The 26,122-nt window shown below is 54.5% G+C and overlaps 2 protein-coding genes across 6 annotated transcripts in view; both read left to right on the top strand.

Annotated features, from left to right (window-relative positions):
• The window catches only part of LOC311515590 (uncharacterized protein), a 35,134-nt gene extending 28,644 nt beyond the window's left edge, over positions 1-6,490 (top strand). For 3 of the 5 annotated variants that reach the window (XM_084618787.1, XM_084618789.1, XM_084618790.1), the window contains 2 exons: positions 3,944-4,057; positions 5,015-6,490. In XM_084618787.1, the coding sequence (XP_084474913.1) occupies positions 3,944-4,057; positions 5,015-6,117 (1,217 nt within the window). In that variant the 3' untranslated portion in view covers positions 6,118-6,490. The remainder of the gene's footprint in view (positions 1-3,943; positions 4,058-5,014) is intronic. The other 2 variants (XM_084618788.1, XM_084618791.1) reach the window with 1 other exon arrangement.
• A 400-nt stretch (positions 6,491-6,890) lies between these two features.
• On the top strand, positions 6,891-25,116 carry LOC311516804 (uncharacterized protein; the record flags this gene model as incomplete). The annotated part of the gene is made up of 9 exons (XM_084621140.1): positions 6,891-6,964; positions 7,755-8,412; positions 10,254-10,655; positions 15,524-15,650; positions 17,933-18,046; positions 19,098-19,214; positions 19,772-19,885; positions 21,089-21,202; positions 21,733-25,116. 9 exons carry the CDS (start codon positions 6,891-6,893, stop codon positions 22,281-22,283), a joined length of 2,271 nt encoding a protein of 756 aa, XP_084477266.1. The 3' UTR covers positions 22,284-25,116.
• Between the last annotated feature and the right edge of the window lie 1,006 nt (positions 25,117-26,122).

Here is a 26,122-nt window from a genome sequence, read left to right on the forward strand (position 1 = left end):
GAAGAGAGAGGTAAAGGGGGACCTGCAGGGAGAAACTTCAATATAGTTTTTCAGGAGAGAGATTGGCTGGTGATTGACTTAGTTTCAGTACAGTCCTGCCACAAGGTCTTGTTCGGTCATTTAAATAAAGGCAAACTCCAGAAGGGCACTGAATTTGGACAGTAACCATTATGGGAGCATGGAGTGGGGACTCTAGCCATTTACAGGGCCTGTCCCCACTCCCTGCTTAACCCAATTTCGGCCCATCCGCACTCCTGAGCCAATCTGGGTTTAAATCCAATGAACCTGAGTAGTTTAAAAAAAAAAAAAAGTTAGCCCTTGTGCAGCTGGGAGTTCATATTTAATATACTGTGTTGGATTTTTAGTTGAGAAGTTTATTTTTCCCAGCATTGGTGAGTTCTTTGATTTACCAGTGGCTCTGAGGGTTGTGATCAGGTCTCTTGTTTGTCTCTGTATTCATTTTTCAAAGTGTACTAATCCATGAGCACGTCAGGCTTCACCTGTGCCACAATGCTGCACACCCTGAACCACCCGAGGGCAGCAGGGTTAGAACCCAGGTCTTCCAGAAACACAGGGCCCTGCCACATGTGCAAAAGGAGAATCTCTCTTAGCATTTAGCAACATAGGGCCTGTGGTAGGTGGAGGGACACTTCTGATTTTGTCCGGTACACACATACTAGCCAGTTCTTCAGTGTCTGTTTTTTTGATTACTTCACTTAACCCCCTTATTTCCCTTTTAAACTTGTACTGTTTAGACTGTGAGTCCTCCAGGGCAGGGAACCTGTCTGTCTCTGTCTCTGTAAAGTGCCGGGTAAATTGACGGCAGTAGATGCTTGATTATTAATAATAATAAAATTAAGCTTGAACAAACTACTGAAGCTGCGAAGTTCTGAATAAAGAAAAGGAGTACTTGTGGCACCTTAGAGACTAACCAATTTATTTGAGCATAAGCTTTTGTGAGCTACAGCTCACTTAAACTTATGCTCAGACAAATTGGTTAGTCTCTAAGGTGCCACAAGTCCTCCTTTTCTTTTTGCGAATACAGACTAACACGGCTGTTACTCTGAAGTTCTGAATGTTTCTTTTCTGTGATGCCCATCCCGTTGTGGGTTCTGGACAAAGTCCGAGCTGTGAAAGCAGCTCTGCGTGGTCCTGGGGTGTGGGCTAAGGAGGAGCTTCACAATGCAGCACCACTGAGCTGCCAAGGAATATATGATGTGTCTCTGGACTTTTTTCTCAATTGGGAGGCCCCCCTGTGCCTCGTTTAAATGATCGAATTCTGCAGCTAAGAGCAAAACCTAAAGCCAGGGGACATTCTTGTGATGCTTCATTCTCTCAGTGGAGAAGGGGTCATAGGTGAGTGAAACTCCACCTCACACCAGGAAGACTTGATTTAAAAAAACACAGCAGTGGAATTTGAGTGTGTGTGTGTGTGTGTGTGCATAGCCAGTACTGTACCAGCTGTGAACAGGACAGTGCCCACGCAAATGCCAGACAGCAGAGAGAACCACCTAAACTTGGCTTGTAAACAAGGAGCCACTAAATAACTAGGGATCCAGTGCTGCTTTTTCAGACTGACCAGGCAGTCCAAGCAAACGTCCTCCTGGCAGTAAAATGAACCTTCCGCCACTAGAGCATGCATGCTGCATTACTGACTCCAGCACGGCCCGTGACTTGATTGCAAGGAATTCACAGACCTTCCAAGATAAAGATGCAAAAGGAACTGCTGGAGAAGACAAAGGATGCAGAGACTCTCGGTTACCACTCAGAAACTGCAGCCCCCTAAGTTCAGATGTTTGATTTCCTCGGAACTGGAACGTGCCCTCCTGCAGTAATCCTCTCCCTAGTTTGAGATTATTTCTGTAGCCTGCACAAATTATAATTTCATTTACAAATATGGTAATCGCCACAGGTGACCTCTAGGCTGTTTCGGTATCTCCTACAAAAAGATCACAAGCACAGCAGTAAAGTCCTCGAACTTTTTTATCTCTACTGAGTCTTTATGAGCCTACCCATTGAGGCCAGTGCAGAATTGTTCTTTCTAGTATATTTTCTAGTGTTGATCTTTTAATTCTTCACTATTATAGAAACGTATTTCAGTGCATTAGTGAGAGAGAGAAGTTAATTGGTTGCTGATATGGTGTCTACTTTGTGTCTTTATACTCCTAAATATTTCGCAGACGCTAGGCACCTTAGAAATGGGTGGGTAGAAGAAAGCAGATGGACAGTAACTACATTTTGATTAGGAGTTTTTTAATTAAAATGATTTCTGTTTAAGCCTCTTAAAAAAGTCAGTAGATACATTGGATGTAAAAAGAACGAGGAGGACTTGTGGCACCCTAGAGACTAACAAATTTATTTGAGCATAAGCTTTCGTGGGCTAAAACCCGCTTCATCGGATGCATGCAGTGGAAAATACTGGATGTAAAGTCTCCATTCCCTAATACTGCCGTAGATATTAAAGGTGGACTGCTGTTTGATACTGGGTGAGAAGTACTTCACTTCCCTAAGTCCTGTTACTCTACAAAGTTTAGAAGCTAAGAAATCTAGATTTTAAATATTCTGGGCACTCTTGAGATTCATGCCTCAGAACTGATCTGAGCCAGGAGCCGGGAAGAAATATCCCTTCGCGATACAGTATTGCCCAGCTGACTAAGTAGCATCTATGTTCAAAGATTCTTGTCTGAGGCAGACACCAGGTAAAATGGGATTAGTGGCCAGTTCCCGTAGGGTGATTCCAGCCTTCCTGTTTAGAAGCCAGTTCAAAAAGGGCCAATTTCTCTTCCTTCCCTGTGCTCTCTGGCAGATGGGGAAGGAGGGGGGACAGGAGCAACAATAGGACGTGGGTCAGAAGAACTGTTCTTTCAACATTATTAAATACCCTAGAAACCCACCTGAAAATGTTTTCCTTCAGCTGGTGGCCTCCCCTCCGGCTCTCTTGGTGGCTGGTTGTCAGCAGTGTCACCTGCAGGCCCCACCCCTTCTCTCTATCAGGAAGTGACAAACCAAAAATGTCTTTCGTCTGAAGGAGACTCAGCGTTGTAACGGCTGGCTCAGATGTTGTGGCCAACCCTTCAATCAGAGGCTCCTGGGTACCCACCTGGTGAGGAACAGCTGAAATGCCCGTGTTCCAGTTCGGGGAGCTGCCCGGCCCTGACGGCTGCAGTGACTGTGCCTGAGGGGCTGGGATGCTGCTGCCTCTTCTGTAGTCCTGCCTGGGGCCTCTCATGGGATCCCCACATCCTCCCGTTGGACAGGAACCCTTCCGATGCTAAATCTCCCATTCCCTCTAAGTGTCTCTGTCCGTCCTGCCATGCTGCCCATCTTCCTTTGGCCCCCGGCTGCCATGGCATAGAAGGGTGGGGTGAGGAAGGTGGCACATTGACTCTGGAGCTCGGCATCCAGGGCACGTGGACTTTCTTAAAGCAGCCAGCCTTGATTTCCTTCCTGGAGCCGATCATTTCTCAAAACATCTCCTGGGGCTTTCAGCAGGTTTGGAAACAGGGAAGCCGCCCAGGGAAGGTCTGCCTTACGAAGCTTTGTCGGTATAGCTGTGTCGGTCACGGATGTGAACCCCTCCTCCCGCAGCTGACACAGCTGTGCTGGACGGCCTCCAGTGTAGGTGATCGGCACAGTGATGTCATTTGGGGAGGCGATGTTACTGTACCAACAGAAAAACTCCTCCTGTTGGGATAAGCTGCCTCTACGCTAGGAGGCCACCGCTATTCTGACCAGGAATTAGTAGCGGAGAGGAGGCCTTAATGCTTGTTTTATATAGGAGCCACCAGTCCCCTGGTGTCCTGGGACCCCTGACTGGCTTGCATGGGACAAACCCATCTCCTCCCTGCTGTTTTATTCTCCTCTGGCCAAAACCATTTGGTTTGAGACGTCAGCTCCGTCAGTGTCAATAAAACATAACAGCCCCCAATGTCTCTTTCCATAGATTATGCAAGTTCCCAAGCTGACATTTTATCCTGGATTGTACAAGAGGAAAAGCCGAGTGTCAGGAATCCAGGAGCCTTGGAGGAACGAGAAATGCCTACGGACCCCCGCCCAGGTGAGTTATGCGTGCCAGTGAGTGAATGGAAAGGCAGCGCCCTACAGAGCTGGGGGCAGAATCTTGCCCAAGCAGAGAATTTACAGCACAGGACATTATGGGAGAATGGGGGCACAGGGGGGCAGGCTCATGTGTTGGAGGGGCAGAGAGGCAAGCGAGTCATCTTGCAGACGTGGTGCCCAGAGGACAGGATGGAAGGAGGCTGTAGTCTGCAGAATTTAAAGCCAGAAGGGACCAGTTTGACCTCCTCATAACACAGGCCACTGAATCCCACCCAGCGACTCCTGTGTTGAGTCCAATCACTTGTGTGTGTGTGTGGGGGGGGTGAATTGGGGTTACAGCTGACTGTAGACCCATGATAATAGGCTGACGTCCTAAGGTGAGGTTAGACGAAAAAGAAGAGGGAGAGAAAAGTTGTTGCAGGTAGATGAGGCAGCACAAGCAAGTGACTGACCTCCCTCCGCCCAAAGCAAGGGAGAGGCCTGGCTGTGGGAAGGAGAGGAGGCCACGGCTCGGGGCGCAGATGGCTCTGAAATGAGGACAGGAGGGAGGGAAGTGGTCAGTGGGAAGATTGGAAGCCAGGAGGTGCTCCCCTTGTTCCCTTCCCCATTGTCTTCTGATCATTCTAGCTTCTCTCCTCCTTTGTCTCTACATCGCCTCAGAAATCCGTCCCTCCTTCGCTCCCTCTGCAGCTGGAACCTTTATTCCCACCTTGATCACCTCCTGCTTTGACTGCTGCGACCTCTTCTCTGTCTGGGCTTTCCCATGAGCTGAGCGCCATGAGCAGGGCCTGCGTGTGCTCAACGGCTCTCAAAATTGGGCCTCTTTTAGGTAGAGGATTTAGGTCTGTGAGTTTAGGCCCCCAGTTTTGAAAACTTTGGTGCATGCAGGGAAGGGAGCTAACAAATAATAGACATGAATAGGAAGGCTGAAATAAAAGCGCTCTCTCCTGTCCAGCAGATTATGGGATCCTGATCAAAACCGAGCAAGAGGAATGCCCTGCCATCCTGGAAGTACTTGGAACGTTGACAGGAACGTCCCAGGAGGACGTTGGGCAGAGTCCTGAGGAGGATTGGTGCAGTGCAGTATCCCCACTGAAGAACCACCCAGGAAGGAGGGGACCAGCTCAGCTTGAAAGATGTTTTGGCAACAACAAGCCAGTCGCCATTCACCAGAGAAAGTCTGCCAAAGACAGGCCTAATAAGTGTGCCGAGTGTGGGAAAGGCTTTAGGCTAAAGAAAAGCCTTATCATTCACCAGAGGAGTCACACCAGAGCAGGACCCTATGACTATCCGAAATGTGCAAAGGGCCTCTGTCACCTGCTGCACCAGAGAGTCCATGCAGGAGAGGGAGCCAGCAGCTTGCCAGACCATCAGCAAAGCGTGGCCCAGATGCTCAGTCTCCAAGCTGACCCGGCAAGAGGCAGATGCTGTCCAAGCACGGAATGCGACAGCAGCTTCAGTCCGAACTCCAGCCTCAGCAATCCTCATCTCCTGCAGGCAGGAGAGCGGCTGTACGTGTGCACAGAGTGCAAGAAAAGTTTTCGGCTGCACATCAACCTCCTCATACACCAGAGAACCCATGCAGAGAAGGGCCAAGGGCCTCTTATCTGTCCATACTGTGAGAAATGCTTCAGCCGCTCATCCCATCTCATCCGACACCAGATGAGCCACACGGGGGAGAGACCCTATAAATGCCCAGCCTGCGAGAAGAGCTTCACGGATAAATCCAAGCTCACCAACCATTACAGGATCCACACCGGGGAGCGGCCCTACCACTGCAACGAGTGCGGCAAGAGCTTCAGCCGCACGCACCATCTCCTGAAGCACCAGCAGATCCACACGGGCGAGAAGCCGTATCACTGCACCCAGTGCCCAAAACGCTTCTCCCAGAAGCACCATCTCCTGGGGCACCAGCGTGTTCACACTGGGGAGCGCCCCTACCAGTGCACAGAGTGCGTCAAAAACTTCACACGGAAGCAGCACCTCCGCGAGCATTGGCGGGTCCACTTGAGAGAGACCCTGAGTGCTCCGAACGCTTTAGACACCAGTGGACTCTGAAATGTCACTTGGGAGAACAGGATCAGCTGAGGGCCCGAGTATTAACAGCAGGCTAGTCCGCGGAGAATGTGTTGGCAGCGGGGGGAGACTTATAGGCTGGTATCTCTTCACAATGAAAGCGTCACGAACACAGAAAAAGGAACCCATGAAGACGTGAAAGCAGGTACTGCATCCATCTTGCCTTCAGTGAGCTGCGTGCCGGGGCTAGCGGTATTGGACCCTTAACCTGCAGTGAAATGTTTTAGTGTGCTGTAACGTTTACAAAGCAGTCCTTGTGCACCACTCGATATTGTTATGACAAAGCGATTCCGTGTATTTGGTGTTCACTTGGTGATTTCAGATTGACGTGTAAAGGTTCCCTGTATGTTTTACAGTGTATGTCTAGGAGTCATTTAATACTCTGTGAAAATGCTGCCAGTCCTGAGGTGGAGCATGGTGCCCATCTTGCCTCACCATCATTACAAAAACTAAAGACAAAGCCCAAGGCTCCAGCATGAACTCCCACCAGAGCTAAGGCCTATCACAGACCTCACCACCCTGCGCTCTCAAGGCTTGTCTGCAGCGCCCTGCAGGTTAGACGACGGGTGGAAACTGTAGCGACGCACTGTGCTTATCCTACGCGTGTGAACGGACAGTGACCTAGTTCATAGTAGCGTAGTCCACCTCTGGTCAGGTGAACTAAAGCCCGTTTTAGTTTGCACTGGCCGGGTCCACACAGGGCGGGTGCAGTGCAGTATTGCAGTGCCCACCCCGGGCGTCTGACCTGCGGGGCCATGCAGACATGTCCTATGTGCAAGGTGCAGTGCTTAGGCCTGGCCTTCTCTGACATAGCCACGCAGCTGAGTGTGTATCCAGCCTGGACCCTCCACTGCAAACACTGCTCCACCTGGGGAGAGAACAGACGCCCCAGCGGTTAGTCACCGTGTTTGATGCGCTGCCAGGAGGTGCTCCAGTGCTCTGGGGAGACGTGTGGGGCGAGAACCTGTATAGAATAGAATACAGCCCCCAAGGTAAAACTACCCGCGCTACTGCTGTAATGCCTGCAGCCTCCTGCCTGTTCTTGGAGGTCTGGTCTTCCAGCCCGACCTCCAGGTGCAACTGACCAGCTGCAATTTTACTTAGCTGGTAACAGTCCCAGCCACAAAGGAGGCATGTTTGTGTGCCATATGTTGATGGATGCACTCAGTGTGAGAGCAGGAGTGTAACATCTGGGAGGGGCAAGTGAAGGCTGGACAATAGCCTGCTGGCGATGTGAAGCCCTCTCAGCTCTTCCTCCACCTCCTCCTTGGCTGAGGAAGAGCCAGGAGCTGGCTTCCTTGTGCAGCACCCCAGCCTGGGTGTGTCCTGACAGGGGTGGGACGGGCAAAGGCTGGGGGCCCTGAGTCTCATGCAGCCTGGGGCGTGGGGGTGGCAGGAGTGATTCTCCCCTGGAGCGTGGCTGTGACTGGCTGGGCTGAGGGACGCCCCTCACCCCACAGGCCGGCTCTGGGCTTAGCCTTTAGCAGCTGGGCTGGAGGGAGCCACTAGGTCATGAATATTCAGACAGTCCTTTCCCTTCGTTTATTGCCATGTGGGGGCCGAAGAGCCTTATTCTTGACGAAGTATTATCCTCTCTGTTCCTTTCCCCTCCCCGGCAGGGCCAGCCCCTGCTCCCGCTCCAGTCCCGTCCCAGAAGCACGGGGTAGCCACCGAGCAGCTTCGTTTCCAGGCCCGCTCAGGGGCCGGGCAGTGGAGGGGGGGGGACCGTCCCCTGCTCGAGCAAGGGTGCGGATCCGGCGCAAGCGGCGGCTGCTTTGGTTTCTCTCCAGCTCGCGGCTGCGGCGCGGCCCGGAGGCCTTCGCCTGGCCCATCTGGCCTCGGCCCGCCGCGGGGAGCGGCCCGGGGGCTTCAGGGTCGCACGCCCGGGTCGCACGGGGACCCCGCGGGAGGGCGGCTGCGGTTAAAGGCAAACGCAGAGCCCGGGTTTCCTCTCGTTTCTCCGGGGGCAGAAACCCCCGCGCCGCCCCCGGCAGCTGCTCCCGCTCCCCCGGGGACGCTGGGCCAGAGGCGGGCCGGGCTCCGGCCACACGTGGCAGAGGCGGAGCCTGGAAGCAGCGTCCCGGGCCGCGCGGAAACTGGCCCCGCTCCCGGCCCCGGCAGCCAGGCCGCGGCTCCCTCCCTCCCTGCGGGCCGCGCTCGCTCTGCTCCGCCCGGCAGCGGGGCCGGCCCGTGGCGAGGCGGCGCCGGGACTCTGCCCAGCCCGCAGCGGGAGCAGCCCCGCCCGGGGGCGCCATGGCCGAGCGGGCCGCTGCCCAGGTAAGGGCCCGGCGGGCCCCGGGAGCTTCTCCCCGCCCGGCTGGGGCGGCTCCGGGGGGGTCGGGTGCAGCCTCCTGGGCCAGCCCTGCCTGGGGTCCGTCGCACTTGTTTTTAAACGTTTCCAGGGAGGGGGGCTCCGCAGCCCCCCGGGGAGCCCGGTGCAGAGCAGAGGTGGCCTCAGAGCTCAAAAGCGTCTCTTCAAGAGCCCCCCGGATCCCCCCCCCGGCTGCAGAGAAGCCCGTTCGCTCTTGTCCGCTGGCGGAGAACCATTAATTGCTCACCAGCTTTTTCTAACAGCCCCTCACACGTCGGGAGACGCAGCAGGTCCCCCTCGGTGCTCGCGTCTTGACACTAAACCTGCCCCGTGTTTTCAGCCCTTCCTCGCAGGTCAGGTTTGCCAGCCTTGCGATCAGGTTTGTCGCTTTCCTCGGGGCTCTTTCCAGCGTGCCCACCTCCTTCCTCGATGGTGGTGCCCGGACTTGGGCCCAGAGCTCCCCCTGGCTGGGGCTCCCCAGTGTCCAGCACTCCTGTTACCACACCCCAGAATCAGGTCGGCCTTTTTGCCCTGCATCACGCTGACGATTCCTGTTCAGTCTGTGGATTTAGGGAGAGTCCAGCCAGATCTATCAGGGTTCCCCGTCCACCCACTTAAATCCCCCAGCCCCATTCACCCTGTTCTTTCCTTCTCCCCCGCTGGAAACCCCCACTCTCTCCATATGCCATCAGATATGGGGCGGGGGGTGGAGGTGGAAGGACAGCCCTGCCTTTCCAAGCCCTCGTCCCCCCCCCCCCCCTACAAAAAAGCCTCCTACACTAAATGTATTAAACCCTGTGGAAATTCCACAAACCAAACCTTTGTCTAACAGGATCTGGCTGGGTAAGTGTGACCCCCTCCCCGAAGGGAAATCAAAAGGAGCAAGGAAATGACAGTCTCTGAGGCTCCCCTTCACTGTACCCCACACTGCAGCTTTCCATAGACATAAAAACAGCCACACTGGGTCAGACCAAAGGTCCATCCAGCCCAGTATCCTGCCTACCGACAGTGGCCAATGCCAGGTGCCCCAGAGGGAGTGAACCTAACAGGTAAAGATCAAGTGATCTCTCTCCTGCCATCCAGCTCCACCCTCTGACAAACAGAGGCTAGGGACACCATTCCTTACCCATCCTGGCTAATAGCCATTAATGGACTTAACCTCTCTCTTAAACCCTGTTATAGTCCTAGCCTTCACAACCTCCTCAGGCAAGGAGTTCCACAGGTTGACTGTGCGCTGAGTGAAGAAGAACTTCCTTTTATTTGTTTTAAACCCGCTGCCCATTAATTTCATTGGGTGGCCCCCAGTTCTTATATTATGGGAACAAGTCAATAACTTTTCCTTATTCACTTTCTCCACACCACTCATGATTTTATAAGTGAGAGACTCGGCATCGTGGCAAGGAACTTGCTGCTCCCGCCAGTGACCCGGAAATGCTCTTTGTGCACCCCATTCCTAGCACGTCCTTAACGGCAACCTTGTGCGTCCCCCGTAGAGACAGGACACCCCCTCCCTGCTGGTCCTGCGTGTACATGTCGCAGTATCGGTGGAGGTGGCGGGGAAGGGTTTTGCGTTGTACTGGGGGAGGAACGTGCTGTGCGTCTCCACGAGGGAATTCTGTCCGCTGACGCAGGGCTGGGCGCTTAGCGGAAGTGCAGATTCAGAGGGGGCCGTTGGCCTTTCCTGGCTTTTCAGGGCTGGCTCTCTGGGGCATCTCGCACTTGCTCAGCCTCAGTCCCTTTAAGTGAAGTTTCGTTTGTGGAATGACGAGTCCCCCAGCTCCACTTACGTTTCTGTCCTTGCAAACAGGCTCCAGAATGGGACCCGGAGTCAAAGCGCCCAATGCCTTTACAGTCCCGCTCTGACCCCAGACAGACTTCCGAGAGGGAGAGCCAGCTGCAGCCGGCAAAGCTTTCCATGTGGCCTGCAGTTGCTGCAATCCAAGCTGTGGACAGGACGGTGGATTCCCATGCCACGCGGTTGCTGACTCTGGAGAGGAGAATGGGAACAGCTGAGAAGAAATTAGTCGATTGTGAGAAAACGGTGATGCAATTTGAAAGCCAGCTGGAGAGTAAGTGGGCTGCGGTAGGAACTCTGATCCAGGGGTATGGACGGCTGCAGAGGAGGCTGGAGAACATGGAGAACCTGCTGAAGAACAGGAACTTCTGGATCCTGAGGCTTCCCCCAGGCACTAGGGGGGAGGTCCCCAAGGTAACGATACCCCAGCTGGCGCCGAGGGGCAGAACTAAATCATGTGCAGAGATTTTCAAGAGTCGGGGCCTAAAGCTGGGTTCCTACCTTCATATTTAGGCAATGAATAAGTGGCCTGATTCTCCCAAGTGCCGAGCATCCCACCACTCCCATTGGAGTCCACGGGTGTTGCCGTGTGCTCAGCACTCTGGAAAATTGGGGTATTTATTCATTGCCTAAATATTGTCCCTTTGTGACCTGCTGGCTAGTCAAGTGCAGGGCCCTGGGGATGTTCCCGCTGGAACTTTATATTGATGGTATTTTCTGTGATGTAATGCTGTTTATTTACAAGGAAGGTACAAAGTTCTGCTTCTCCCAACACAGGAGAAGAACCAAAAGCTAAAAGAGTGTCTTAGCTTATAGCTCCAAGCCTTTGTAGCCAGCACCAGAGCCAAAATCTCTCTCTAGGCTTTTCTAGGGTCCAACACCAACCCATGTTCCCGACCACCAGGCTGCTACTCGCTGGCTTTCTCCCTCCTCAGTGTTGTCAGTTCTGTGTGTTACACGCTCGAGTGTGCCCCTTCTCCCACAGGTTCGTAACCCCTTTTGTCTTCGGTGGAGATTTTGCAAAAAGAAAAGGAGGACTTGTGGCACCTTAGAGACTAACCAATTTATTTGAGCATGAGCTTTCGTGAGCTACAGCTCACTTCATCGGATGCATACCGTGGAAACTGCAGCAGACTTTATATATACACAGAGAATATGAAACAATACCTCCTCCCACCCCACTGTCCTGCTGGTAATAGCTTATCTAAAGTGATCATCAAGTTGGGCCATTTCCAGCACAAATCCAGGTTTTCACACCCTCTGCCCCCCCCCCCCCCCACAAACTCACTCTCCTGCTGGTAATAGCCCATCGAAAGTGACCACTCTCTTCACAATGTGTATGATAATCAAGGTGGGTCATTTCCAGCACAAATCCAGGTTCTCTCACTCCCTCATCCCCCTCCAAAAAAACCACACACAAACTCACTCTCCTGCTGGTAATAGCTTATCAAAAGTGACCACTCTCCCTACAATGTGCATGATAATCAAGGTGGGCCATTTCCAGCACAAATCCAGGTTTTCTCACCCCCCTCCCCATACAAACTCACTCTCCTGCTGGTAATAGCGTATCTAAAGTGATCATTAAGTTGGGCCATTTCCAGCACAAATCCAGGTTTTCTCACCCTCCGCCCCCCCCCCCCTACTGCTGGTAATAGCCCATCCAAAGTGACCACTCTCTTCACAATGTGTATGATAATCAAGGTGGGCCATTTCCTGCACAAATCCAGGTTTTCTCCCCCCCCTCCAAAAACCACACACACAAACTCAATCTCCTGCTGGTAATAGCTTATCCAAAGTGACCACTCTCCCTACAATGTGCATGATAATCAAGGTGGGCCATTTCCAGCGTAGATCCAGGTTTTCTCACCCCCCCACCCCCATACACACACAAACTCTCTCTCCTGCTGGTAACAGCTCATCCAAAGTGACCACTCTCCCTACAATGTGCATGGTAATCAAGGTGGGTCATTTCCAGCACAGATCCAGGCTTTCTCACCCCCCGCCCCCCGGGAACACACACACACACAAACTCACTCTCCTGCTGGCAATAGCTCATCCAAACTGACCACTCTCCAAGTTTAACCAGAACGTCTGGGGGGGGGGTAGGAAAAAGCAAGGGGAAATAGGCTACCTTGCATAATGGCTTAGCCACTCCCAGTCTCTATTTAAGCCTAAATTAATAGTATCCAATTTGCAAATGAATTCCAATTCAGCAGTTTCTCGCTGGAGTCTGGATTTGAAGTTTTTTTGTTGTAAGATAGTGACCTTCATGTCGGTGATTGCGTGACCAGAGAGATTGAAGTGTTCTCCGACTGGTTTATGAATGTTATAATTCTTGACATCTGATTTGTGTCCATTTATTCTTTTACGTAGAGACTGTCCAGTTTGACCAATGTACATGGCAGAGGGGCATTGCTGGCACATGATGGCATATATCACATTGGTGGATGTGCAGGTGAACGAGCCTCTGATAGTGTGGCTGATGTTATTAGGCCCTGTGATGGTGTCCCCTGAATAGATATGTGGGCACAGTTGGCAACGGGCTTTGTTGCAAGGATAGGTTCCTGGGGTAGTGGTTCTGTTGTGTGGTATGTGGTTGTTGGTGAGTATTTGCTTCAGGTTGCGGGGCTGTCTGTAGGCAAGGACTGGCCTGTCTCCCAAGATTTGAGAGAGTGTTGGGTCATCCTTCAGGATAGGTTGTAGATCCTTAATAATGTGTTGGAGGGGTTTTAGTTGGGGGCTGAAGGTGACGGCTAGTGGCGTTCTGTTATTTTCTTTGTTAGGCCTGTCCTGTAGTAGGTGACTTCTGGGAACTCTTCTGGCTCTATCAATCTGTTTCTTCACTTCCACAGGTGGGTATTGTAGTTGTAAGAATGCTTGATAGAGATCTTGTAGGTGTTTGTCTCTGTCTGAGGGGTTGGAGCAAATGCGGTTGTATCGCAGAGCTTGGCTGTAGACGATGGATCGTGTGGTGTGGTCAGGGTGAAAGCTGGAGGCATGTAGGTAGGAATAGCGGTCAGTAGATTTCCGGTACAGGGTGGTGTTTATGTGACCATTGTTTATTAGCACCATAGTGTCCAGGAAATGGATCTCTTGTGTGGACTGGACCAGGCTGAGGTTGATGGTGGGATGGAAATTGTTGAAATCATGGTGGAATTCCTCATGGGCTTCTTTTCCATGGGTCCAGATGATGAAGATGTCATCAATATAGCGCAAGTAGAGTAGGGGCGTTAGGGGCCGAGAGCTGAGGAAGCGTTGTTCTAAATCAGCCATAAAAATGTTGGCATACTGTGGGGCCATGCGGGTACCCATAGCAGTGCCGCTGATCTGAAGGTATACATTGTTCCCAAATGTGAAATAGTTATGGGTAAGGACAAAGTCACAAAGTTCAGCCACCAGGTTAGCCGTGACATTATCGGGGATAGTGTTCTTGACGGCTTGTAGTCCATCTTTGTGTGGAATGTTGGTGTAGAGGGCTTCTACATCCATAGTGGCCAGGATGGTGTTATCAGGAATATCACCGATGGATTGTAGTTTCCTCAGGAAGTCAGTGGTGTCTCGAAGGTAGCTGGGAGTGCTGGTAGCGTAGGGCCTGAGGAGGGAGTCTACATAGCCAGACAATCCTGCTGTCAGGGTGCCAATGCCTGAGATTTTGGGATTGATTTCGCCTGATCGTTCTGTTAATTTAAAGAAGTGTTTACATCCAGTGTCAGAAGTTGGTGACCTCTGCAGTCACCGTACCTGTAGGCATCACAGGGGGAATGTCTGAGCTGAGGGGTCTGTGTATACTGGAACTGTTACAGACGCTCATTACTGCGACAGAAGGGGTTCGTCTATCCCTGTTGTGTAATCTACCTCTCCAAGAGGTGGTAGCTAAGTCAACAGAAGAATTCTGGGGTGTAGAGGTCGGTGTGAATTTTTCACAGCCCTGAGTGACGAAATTAGGTCAAACTAAGTTTTAGATGTAGACCAGGCCTTGCTTTAGACATCCACTTTTGAAACTCGTGGCCTCTTTCCCAGGTCAGTCTATTGAAAGATTTCTTTTCCCGTTGACATTCCATCCCCGCAGCAAGATTTCCCCAGTCAGGGCTGCGCGCTGGAGCGTGATTGCTCGTCTCTCTTCTGGAAGGACCCCAGAGTATGTTCTAACCAAGTTACAGAAACGTGCTACAATAGCGCCCAGGCGAATTGTGTTGACATGCTGCTCTGACGCTGTGTTGGCTGTTCCTTATTCACTGGCCTAAAATGGTTTGGACGAAGGGAGTGATGTGATCTGGCTGCCAACCTGTGTGACGGTGCCTAAAATCACACTGGTTAGGAACACCGTGGCTGCGCTCGGCCCATTCCCTCCCCGCTGCAACTCCGTGGTGTCAGCACACAGCTATCAGCGCTCAGGCTCCGTATTAGAGTACAGGGTTCAAACGTCTGCAGGGGAGGAAGGACGGCCTAGGGCATCGGGCACTGAGCTGGGACTCAGGAGACCTGGGCTCAGTCCCAGGCTTCTTATGTGTCCTGGGGCAAGTCACTTAGCCGGTGTGTGCCTCAGTTCCCCATCTGTACAACGGGCATAACAGCACTGGCCTGCCTCACAGGCCTATTGTGAGGCTACACACATCCGACTGTGAAGTGTGGAGATACAATGGTGATGGGGACCATATAGGTACTTTGCTTAGGTTCAAATGTTGCTCCATATTTGCAGCCTCTGAGAACAAATTCTGTAGGCAAAACCTGAACAAAGAGTCACTCCACAGGGACCTCCTGGCTCAGTTAATCGCTGGGGCCAGATGATCCTTTGGATCAGTACTCCAAGAGTACTGCTTCTGCAATAGCATCTTCCCAGTTCCTGAAACCTGCCGAGGACCCGGGAAGGGGCCCCCCTCCCCCCGGTGAAAGGGGGATCTGGGAGCAGCTGCAGATGTGGAGTCCGTAGCAGCATTTGAGCTGTACTGCCTGGTACCTGGAGAGCGGGATGGAAGCTCCAGCACTGATCCTGGGGGAGAGCCGCATGTGGCATGGATGGAGAGGGGGAAGCAGTCTCTGCCCTACCCCTATGCATGACCAAACATTCAGATTTTCCTTTCCAGCTCTGCCGGTGCGGGGGTGGGGCAGCATAGCCTCCTGCAGCTCTAGCTGTGATGTCTGGGGTGTTTTTACATGAAACCCATTTCTAGTCGTTTCCCCAATAATAGCCAGGGGAAATTGCTCCTCCCCATCTCTCCTGATTCATACGACAGGTGGGATTGACCCAGGAGGTACTGAGTGTGCAACGCTTGTGATTCCAGGTGCCGGTGACGTTCGATGACGTCTCCGTCTATTTCAACGAGCAGGAATGGGGGAGCTTAGAGGAATGGCAGAAGGAGCTTTACAAGAACGTGATGAAAGGGAATTATGAGGCCCTGATCTCCCTGGGTAATTCTTTTTTCTTCACTCTCTTAAGAGAAGCTGTGAGATCGCTGAAGGCAGAGTTGGCTCCAGCTCAAGTTTACTCTCCAATTCCTTCCATTCCTGGTGGATCAGTAGGTAAAATCCTTGTAGTGCGGGTCTTTGATTGACGGTGCATTTTAAAAAGAAATTAAAATACACCGTGTTGTTCCTTATTCCTCCACCTCCAGTGCTTTCCACCTGTGGCCTAGATGGTGGGTGGATTCAGTTGTGCATATTCTACACATGCACAGAGACTCTGGCTCTGTTGCATTAATGTCAGATCTCCTGACTGAAGCCAGAAGTTGCGTCTGAGCTAATGGAAACCTTTGCAGTCCCAAATGACCCAAACATAGTGACATGTTGTAGCTGGTAGCACTGGAGGTCTCGCCATTTCACATATGAGCTTCGCTCCCACTCACTCCTTGGCCTCTCAGCTTGAATGGCCAGTTACTAGTTCTAACTGAGAAGATGGGTTCTGTGATTGGGCTGCATGGAGACCCCAAGTCGTGTTACGCAGGTAGTTCCCAACCAGCTGCCCGAGGGCAATGGCTTGTGTTCCCCACTGACCTGAGCTGGATTTGAGCCAGTCACCTAGAAGAGAGATTATGTGTCCTATCACTAATTGTGTGGACCATCCAGTTCCAACTCTAGATACTGGACAAAATTCAATGCTGGTGTGTGTGGGTACATGTAACAGGGTGGACTAGATCTGGAGGAGGCCTCACAGCGCTGCCTCACCCCTCCCTGGAAAAGAGAAGAAGAGACATCCTCCAGGTAGCCTAGAGTGGCTGCAAGGGAAGCAGCCAATCAGAGGGGCTGCTGGAGCAGCCAATCAGGGCCAGAAGGGCCATATAAAAGGGAGCAGCAGAGGATGAGCAGTCAGTTGCTGCCTGGAGCTGGAAGAGGGAATACTGGGTTCCTGGCTGGCTGGAAGAGCAGCAGGACCATGGAGAGCTCACTGCAGGCAGGACGGAGCCCAGGGAAGTCTGCTTGCAGGGACCAGGGGAACAAGAGGTGCTCCTGGCTGGCTGCAGGGGCTGTAAGGGCTAAGACAGGTAGTTGCTGGCAGGGATTGGGGAAGCGAGGGAATCGCTGCTGACTGGCTACCAGGACATAATTAAGACAGGCTACGGAGAGGTGGCCCAGGGAAACGCAGGTCGTTAAAGGGATGTGGCACGTGGCTGATACTTAGAGGGTCACTGGGTTAGGACCTGGAGGGCTGCAGAACATTTTGGACTAATACCCCAGAAAGGGTCCGTTTGCATCTGGACTGTGTGAGACTCGGGCAGAGGACTGAGTTCTGAACACCTGCCTGACAAGCGTAGCAGCCAAGGGGGACACAGTGAGCTGAGAAACTTAGGAAAAACTGCAGCCATGCACACGCTCAGCCAGTGGGTGTTGACAAGAGAAGGGTGCCACCCCATTACAGTGCCACTCCCCTTTGCCCCAGTGGGTTATGAGTGGCCAGCTGCATTGAGACAGATGCAAATGGTATCTGAAGTTAACTGTTAACCCTGGCGGCCCTGCGTCGGGCTGGACGGGCTGGGCTGTGCCTAGCTGGCTGTCTGGCTCCCTGGCCCTGGCTGTGCTGCGCCGCGTCTAGCCAGCTGGCCGGACCCCTGGCCATGCCATACCCAAGGCCCAGCCGGATTTGCCCCAGTCTCCGCCGTGCCAGGCCTGCCCAGCTACCTTAGTTAATCACTTAAAATAATTTTAATCATTTAACCGGTTAACTTTTTTAACCGATATTTGCATCCCTAATACACATCATGTAATTAGTAGGAAGGAAAGGAATAATCCCGGGGGTTGACAGTGGACAGCAAATTCGATACCCCAAATGCACTGCCCAGTTCGCCCCAAGTTTTCCTTGGCTAAGATCCTGCACCTGAAATGTCAGGACATAACTGTACTTTGTGTGTCAGAGAACAGCCCCGGCATCCCCAGGCTCCCTGGCGCCGTTGTATTGTAGAATAAATAGTGTCCAAATTAACCCGTCTGCCCCTCTGCAGGTGGCTCCCTGCACGGCTTCTTGGTGCTTAATAGGCACGTGGATTAATACTTCCTGTGCCCATGGCAGCCCCTTCCCTTAGGAGGAATCAGAGAGTCCCACCCATCAGAGGAACAGCACCCTGCCCGGTGCAGCTTCTCTTCACATCACCTGTCACCCCCAGCACTCGGGGGTTGGGTATTTCAGAGCATTGATAATGATCTGGAATGAGTATCCTACTGTGTGAATCAAACCCTGGAGCGTCTCTCTCCATCTGCAGACTACGCCATCTCCAAACCTGACCTTCTATCCCGGATTGAACGAGGGGAGGAGCCGTGTGTCGGGGATCAGGGTCGTTCAGAGGAGAGCGAGATCCCTGCAGACCCCAGCCCAGGTACCCTGAAACAGCTCAGAAATGAGCCCTGAGGTCTCTCGCTTCAGCTGGGTTCCCCGGGGTCCCGTTCCACTGACTGCCATAGCTGGAGGTGTGACTGCCTGGCGAACGTGCACAAGGAGTGAAGTCAAATGGCTCGGTCCAGTGAAAGCTTCACGAGCTCTTTCATTCCCTCTGTTTCAATGGGCACTTTTCTGACACTTGTGCCAGGGACAGGAGAGAAGAGAGAAGACCTCTCTGGAAGGAGCAAGTGGGAAAAGGGCTCCTTTGAGAACCCAAAGCCCGGAACAACCCAGGGGCAGTTACACAATTTAACCCTGGCAGCCTGCGTGCTGCAGAACGTCCCGTGTCCTGAACGGGCTCTGAGACGGGACAGGCTCGTCCAGCCCCCGGGGGAACCACTAGAACGAAGGGAAGCTGAAATTCTAGCAAGCTCTCAGAACGTGCAGCTCTTCCCCATAGGTGGATTTCTGTTGTCCTTGTCCCTAGCAAGTGCCATCTGCAGCCCTCCCCTCATCCCACCTCGGCCCCCTGCCCCCTTCCTGACCATTCTGGCATCGACCCCATCTGCAGCCCTCCATTTCCCCTCCCACCGGAGCTGCACTAGTGTCTGTTCAGAGCAGCCCCCTCTGAAAACCGATGCTGGCAGAGATGGGTTTGAAGCTCCTTGGCCCAGCTCTCAGCGGGGAGGAGAAACACGCAGCGTGTGTCTGCGTTCAGGCTGGAAGGGGGAAGTGCCAGCCAAGGAGCTGGACCCGCGGGAGTTCTGCTCAAACAACAGACGTGTAGCCGTGGGGGTGCACTGCGGGAGGGACTAGCTGCCCCGCGTACGATCTCATCTGAGCCATTACGGACGTACTTGGGGCAGCCAGCCCCTCCCACCGCCACGGCTACACGTCCAGCTCGAAAGTCGACATACCCTTAATACCCTTGGCTGGGATTTGGTAAACAGCCTAGCGACTTTGGGCTCCCACCTACAGTGCATGGGAACTGGGTGCCCAACTCCCCTAGGCTCCTTTGAAATCTGAGCCTTTCTCTTTCCTGTGAATAGAACCCCCCGGTTCTGCATCAGACATTTCATTGTGGATTAACCAGGAGGAGGAGGATCCGGGCTGTGGGGGCCAAGGGGACTCTGGGGAAAATGAAATCAGTGGAAGCCCCTGCTCAGGTGAGTAATGGATTTCACCATCTCAGAGCTGCTGAGCGCAGTAATCACCCCGGAGCTCTTTTCTCTGCGCCCAGCCATCTCCAGGGACCAGCAGCCGTTTCCTCACCCTCTGGGCAGACTGTCACTGACGTCTGCATTGCTGTACCCGACTTCTGCTGGCTTGTCCCCCTGCCTTTCAATAGCACACAGCCTGCCTCCGCCTCGCCCCGTGTGGGGCTGGCAATGCCCTGCAGGTGCTGGCAAGGAGCAGCCCCTCTGCTCAGGAGCTGGGACGGGACCTGCCCTGCGTGCACAGGATGCTGTCTCACTCCCTTGCCTCCAGCGTGGGAGCCTGACCCGTCTGGCTGTTAGTGTCCGTGCTCTGCGTTCGTTAAACCAAGCGGAGCGGGGGTGTCCCTTAGTGTGCTGGCCATTCAGCAAATCCCCTCCTTTGGAGCCGCCCAAACTTGTCTTTGGGTGGAGGAGGGGTCCAAAGCAAAGGTGGTCGGGCCTGAGCTCGGTGTTCGGATCTGGCCGAGAGCGGGGGAACGCGGTGTAATCCTCTTTGCCCTGAACAGAGTTTCAGATTGTCCCCCCTGATGCCGTGTCCTGGGTTAAACGAGAAGAGGAGCCGTGTGCGCAGGATCGGCCGGTCTCTGGAGAAAGCAGAACCCCTGCAGGCCCCAGCCCTGGTGAGTAGCAGCCAAGACCACTGGGCACAGGGCGTGAGGGGACGAGTGGGGAATCCAGCTGGACCGTTTTACAATTTCTGCTCATCTGCTCTCAACTTCTGACATGTTGTTAGTTTACAGGCTGCAAGCCAGCCGCTCGCACCCCCTCCTGGCCCTGCCACCACCCAGTCCCATCGCTGAGCCTCTCCTCCTTTCCCTCTTTGGACAGTCTGACCACTGGTCTTAGCCCCTCGTTTTCTGCTGCTTCTTGATCCTCACAAACACCTTTTATATCCATTAAAAAGAGGTGTCTTCTCTCCTCCAGCAAAGAGCCAGTGCTGGCTTTAAACCCCTAACTCAGGGTTTAAGTGGGAGTAGAAACCAAACTGGAACGTAATCCCACAGGAGTGGAAGGGACTCCTGGGACCTGGAGTCCAGTCCCTGCTATCGCCGGCCACCCCAGCATGGAACTCGTTGCTGGAAGTTTGTTTATATTCCTGTTTTTTCAGAGTGGCACCAGATACAAGCATTTATGGCTAAATTAGTATTAAATCCAAACGGAATTTGTACAGTTGCTCCAAACATGCCTAAAAGCCCCACTAGTCAGGAGTTGCTACATCCAAACAGTGATGAACCTTGATAAGCCTGTACAGACGTTGATCAAGGATACGCACAAAAAGGAGTCGACCCAGGGGTGCTCAAACCCACGCTGGCTGGCTCCCATGAGGACAGGCAGACACGCTAATGAACGAAGCTCACCCCTTTATACCCTTTCACAAACGAGTGATGTCCGATCACCTGCCATTGTCTTCTCTAACGGCCAGGGATTAGGCAGTGTGGAGTTGTCCTTTCTCTGGCTTTGGCTAAAAAATGCTGGAGCAGTTGGACAAGGAATTTTCCTTCTGACTTCATCAGCTCCACTTCCGGTTTAATATTTCCCGCAGAGCGTACCCTGGTGCAGGCACGGCTGCTTCAACCCTCCTGTCACGCCTTCCCGCAGCTGGGAAGTGCCTCCCCTGTACGGAGCCTGCAAAACCAGATTCTCTGTAGTCAAGTGCATCTATCCCTGAATAGACTAACCCGACTCGTTCAGAAACCTACAAGCTCCACCTTCAAACCCCTTTTTCTTGCCTCCGCTTCTGTCGGGAGCCCCCTCCGGGAGGTCTGTCCCCTGATGGTTAGAACCCGTCTGCTAATTCCCAGCCTGCTCTTCCCTGTGAACAGAATCTCCTGCTCCAGCACCTGGCCTTTCCCCCTGGGTTAAACCGGAGCCAGAGCCGTGTGTGGGGACTCAGCCGGCTTTGGAGCAAAGGGGGCTCCCTGCAGAGCCCAGCGCAGGTGCGTGTTGGAGAGAAACCGCTCGGAACCAGTGAGTGCCGACAGGAGCTGGTCAGATCCAACTTCCAGCGCATTGCGACTGCAAACGGGCTGCCGGGATCATCAGGCCCCTCCCATCCCCTCCAGCACGGCCCCTCTGCCGGAGGGAGGGGGGTGGCGTAGGCCTGGCCATTCCAGCGTCACTCCACCTGGGGAATTCCCAGCAGGCCACGTAAGGCTGCTGTGCAAGCCCAGAGTCGCTCAAAGCAGCCTCATCGCTGGTGATCTCAAGGCCCAGGGCCAACCCCAGCACCTCAGGGAGACAGGGAAAACTTCCCCTCTGCCCTTCTCTAGGGGGAACAAAGGATTTATCGACCCCGAAGCGAGGCGGAGCCCGGTCCGGTAAACCAGCACCTTGATGAGAGTCCCCGCTCACTCCCCACGGCCAACTTCCTGGGACTTGACTCCAAAGCTGGAGCCCCTGAGTCGCAGAATTCCCTCCCTCCCCGGCAGGTGACGTGAATAACGGCTGCTTTCTTCTGCCCCGGCAGGTGACGAGATCCCGCTCCAACTTGCAGAGGAGCCTCGTGCCGAGGAGGGGGGCGAGGGCCCAGGCCCCCCTGGGGCGTCCAAAGGGACCAGGGTCCAGAGCCCCGGGGAGGGCCCTGCGGCTCGGCAGAGAAGCGTCCTAGGGAGGTCGGCTCAGGGCAAGAGGGGCATTGGGGAGCTCAGAGCGGCCGGGGGCCAGCAGAGAGCCATGGGGGGCGAGCGGCCTGGCCCGTGGCCTGAGCGTGGGAAGTGCTTGGGGCAGAAGCAGTCGCTGCTGAGCCCCAAGAGGAGCCAGCTGGCGGAGAAGCCCGCCAAGTGCAGGGAGTGCGGTGAGAGCGTCGGCCGGGTTCAACGCTGCCTCCAGGACCAGCACATGCCCCCGGGCAAGCTGCCCTTCACCTGCGCCGAGTGCCGGAAGCGCCTCCGCAAGAAGCGGCCCCTGCTCTTCCCCCCCGGGCCGCACCCGGCCGAGCAGCCCTTCTCCTGCCCCGCCTGCGGCAAGGCCTTCGGCCGGCGGGACACGCTCCTGGCTCACCAGCAGACCCACCTCTGAGAGCACAAGTCCGTTGCGCTGCCTGTGGCCAGGGCTTTGTCGCCGCGGGGCACACGCAGCACCAGTGGGCGCCCGCCATGGGGGGCTGCCCCCCCAGTGCGGGAGGAGCTTCGCCCACCTGTGCCTCCTGGCCAAGCACCAGTGTGTCCCTCCAAGGGCACTCAGTGTGGACGGGGCTTTGCCCGCCAGGACAGCCTGGCACAGCACCAGAGGACTCGTCTCCTGCACGAGCGTGCCGAGGCCACCGCGGGGCTGGCAGCGGGGAGCCAGGGCCTCTCGGGCTGCACCGGCCCCTGAGCTGGGCTTGGCAACCCAACCCCCAACTGTGCCCACGTGACACGTGTTACATCCCACCCGTGCCAGGCGAGGCAGAGACCCTCCAGGAATAGAGTCCCTGGGGAGGGTTTGGGCCAGCTGGGCTGTGGCTGCCCACCCGAGCCCTGCAGAGAAACCATCTGTGCGGGGACAGGGCTTCCCACAGCTCCGTGGTGGGGAACGTGTCGGGTCGGAGCACTAAGAGGTCCAGCACCGCTGGGAGGAGCAGCCGCACTGCTCCTGAGCACGGGGAAGGTTAAACAGGGACACTGAGAATCCAGGCAGGAGCGTCGCTCGCTGTGGGAACATCCTTGGTCATACACCACGAGCCAGCTGGGCTGGTGCATTCGGGTCCCTTTGCGCACCCCTGTGTTCGGGCAGCACAAAGGGGCCAGAAAGCAGCCAGGTCGGGCCAGCTGAGAATCCCCGGGCATGGGGGAGCTCTCAGCTTGTGCACCGACTCCCGTGCCACCATGGCCCACCCAGCCCTGTACTGGGGGCTCAGCCAAAGTGCCCAGTGCCCCAGCTCTCCCCACTTTGCCCTGAATGCCGTGAGCCCTCCACACCTCTGATTATCCCCGGGCAGGGCCTTCCGTTCTAGGGTGGATGGGCCGTTCCTAACTGCGGAGACTCCAGTGGGGTCTGGCTCGCATGCTCTTGCCTGTTATTAACTGGACAGTCTGACCAACGGGCTCGGGCAGGTCATCAAATGATGTCTGATGGTAACTTGGTCGGTACTGACCTGGGACCAGGTCACAGGAGTAAAGCGCCATCCCTTGTGACCAGTCCTCCCTGCTCCCAGCCACTTGGCTGCTCCGAAGTCATTGAGGCACAAGATCACGCACAGTGGAGAGGAACCGCGTGCGTGCACCGAGTGTGGGAAAAGCTCCCGGTATGAGCATCTCCTGGTTACCTGCCAAGAGTCACAGCAGGACAAGCTCCTCCTCAGGGACGGGCCCCTGGGCCTGCAGCAGGGAATCAAACCTGGGCCCCTCTGTTCCAAAGCAGAACAGGGCTGGTCGCTCAGCCGTTCTGGTTTGACGGTAGAAATATCACAGCTGTTACCGGCTCAGAAACAGCTCAGGAATTTAACTCTCGGCGCTGGGAGAACCCACTGCCCTGCACCCTGTGCAGTCTTTTCCCCAGTGCAAAGTGCGTGCAGAACGCTTCCAGATCAGCTTGCTGCAGCCTCTCCCCCTGGGCCAGTGTCAATGAGAGCAGAGGGTGCAAGGCAGTGGGGGGACAGGCCCTGAGTTGCAGTCATGGATGGTTCTCCAGTGAGGACAGCTAGGTTGGGATTTTCATAAGTCTTTGGGAATTAGGTGCTTAAATTCCATTCAGAGTCAATGGGAGCTGGACACCAAGCTCCCTTAAGGGGCCTGAGGCTTGGAGCTTAACTTGTTTCTAGAACAGGGGTCAGGAACCTGCAGCATGCATGCCAAAGGCGGCATGCGAGCCGATTTTTACTGGCACACTGCTGCCAGCCAGGGTCCCAGCTGCCGGCCCCACTCAGCCCGCTGCCTGCCTGGGTGAACGGAACCCCAGGCCGGCAGTGGGCTGAGCGGGGCCGGTGGCAGGGACCCCGGCTGGCAGGAGCCAGCAGAACCCTAGACTGGCAACGGGTGAGCCCCTGCCCGTCTGGGGTTCTGTCCGCCATCCCACTCAGCCCACTGATGGTCTGGGGTTCTGGCTGCTACCCAGCTCAGCCTGCAGGCGGTCTGGGGTTCTGGCCGCCGGCCCCTTGCTAGCCGGGGTCCCAGCCATCGGTCCTGCTCAGCCTGCTGCCGGCCTGGGATACCAGCCACCCGCCCCGCTCACCTCGCTGCTGGTCTGGGGTTCCAGCCGCCTGGTCCCCTGCCAGCTGGGGTCCTGGCCGCCAGGCTCACTCAGCCCGCTGCCAGTCTGGGGTTCCATCAGTGGGGGCCCTGTAAATGTAAAATTTATTACTGGCACACAAAACCTTAAATTAATGAAGACTTGGCATGCCACTTCTCAAAGGTTGCCGACCCCTGTTCTAGAACATTAGGTTTGGATTGAAACATAAATCCTTGATGCTGCTGGTTCTACTCCACATCCCTACCTGCTTAAGGGAAGTGGTAACATACACAGCGAAATGTCAGAATAAGCTGGGTTTTTAAAATTACTTTCAAAATGCTGCTTTTGGCTGCCTACCTTCTCTGACCTCCCCAGCACAGCCTGTTCCCAGCCTGGTGTGGGCTTCTCCTCTTCTGCCTTGGTTCACACGTCGAGGTATTTATTCTGCATCACAGATGCGGGCTGCTGAGGTTTTTCTTTAGTTTCATTTGAGAGGCTTTGGGCGCGTTTCGGAACTGATGCTCTGACACCCAACGTACACTGGGGTTTCCTTTTCAGGAGGAGTCAGGGGAAGAGAATCCCCTTCCCATGATTTCCAGGATCAAAAGGCTGCTGGAAACCTGTCTGCTCCAGAAACATGTAAAGAGCAGCTTGGTAGAAATGGGGGTTTTCTAAAGTCTGTAAATAAAATAGCACAAGCTAATTCCATGGTCCTTGGCTCCTTTCTGTCCTCCTGCAGCAGAGGGAAGAAGAGTGTTGTGGTCTCTAAATAACAGGGAGTGGGGAGTGTACGGTTTGCTACAGACAAACTCTAGCCCTGCCCTATGCAGGTGGGACCCTGCTGAATTCTGTGGCCCACTGTGGACAGCTGAAAGAGACAGGTAGCGATGGCCCCTGTCCATGCCAGGACAGGAGTGGGAGCTGGATCCACTTTGCACCCAGAAAAATGGATGTTGGGTGGGTTGAGGCCTTCTTGTAACACGAGCCCTAGCCAAGAGGTGCGGCCCTGTCACGGTGTGGCTCAGCAGTGTGTTTTGTGGTGTTACTGCGCTGTTACGCAGCACCACAGTCTAGGCTCTTGCAGGCAGCCAGAAACCTGCGCATTGTTTTAGTGTCCACAAGTGAGCAAGGCACTTCCCCGGAGAGCCAGCTGTCTGCCTCCCAGGAGCGTACAGTGGCGGACTTGGTAGACAAGTGAGGCTCTAACATACACCAGCAAGGGGAACATCCCAAGGGAGGGATTCAAGTCACGGAGAGGAGACGAAGCGGTTACTTGGATCAGGCAAGTGGGTGGAATTCTCCCCTGTGCAGAAGGCCAGCCAGGCCATCTGCATCTTACATCCTGCTTCAGCCCTACAGCATCAAAGTGTTGCATGGACCCCGTACTGGCCCCTCTGCATGCTCCAGGTGAATTCACTGGAGTGTTGGAGGGTTCCAATGTTTTGGGGAGGTGGCGTTTATTTGATGTGCGGATGCATGCGGTTTGAATTCAGCGAGGACGGAAGGCTGGCAGGTTTTGGAAGAGCATTGTAGTTCACTGGGTTGGTCTGATGATTTGTAACACCTAGGAGCCCTAGTTAAGGACCGGGATCCTGCTGCACTAGGCACTGAAGGAACAAACAGAACTGAAAGACAGCCCCCCCCCCCCCCCCAGCTGACAATCTAAGTAAACATCGCTGAGAAAACTTCTCCAGCAGAGGGGGTCCATT

This window comes from Lepidochelys olivacea (assembly GCF_965140295.1).
Source record: "Lepidochelys olivacea isolate rLepOli2 genome assembly, chromosome: 2".
Taxonomy (NCBI): domain Eukaryota; kingdom Metazoa; phylum Chordata; order Testudines; family Cheloniidae; genus Lepidochelys; species Lepidochelys olivacea.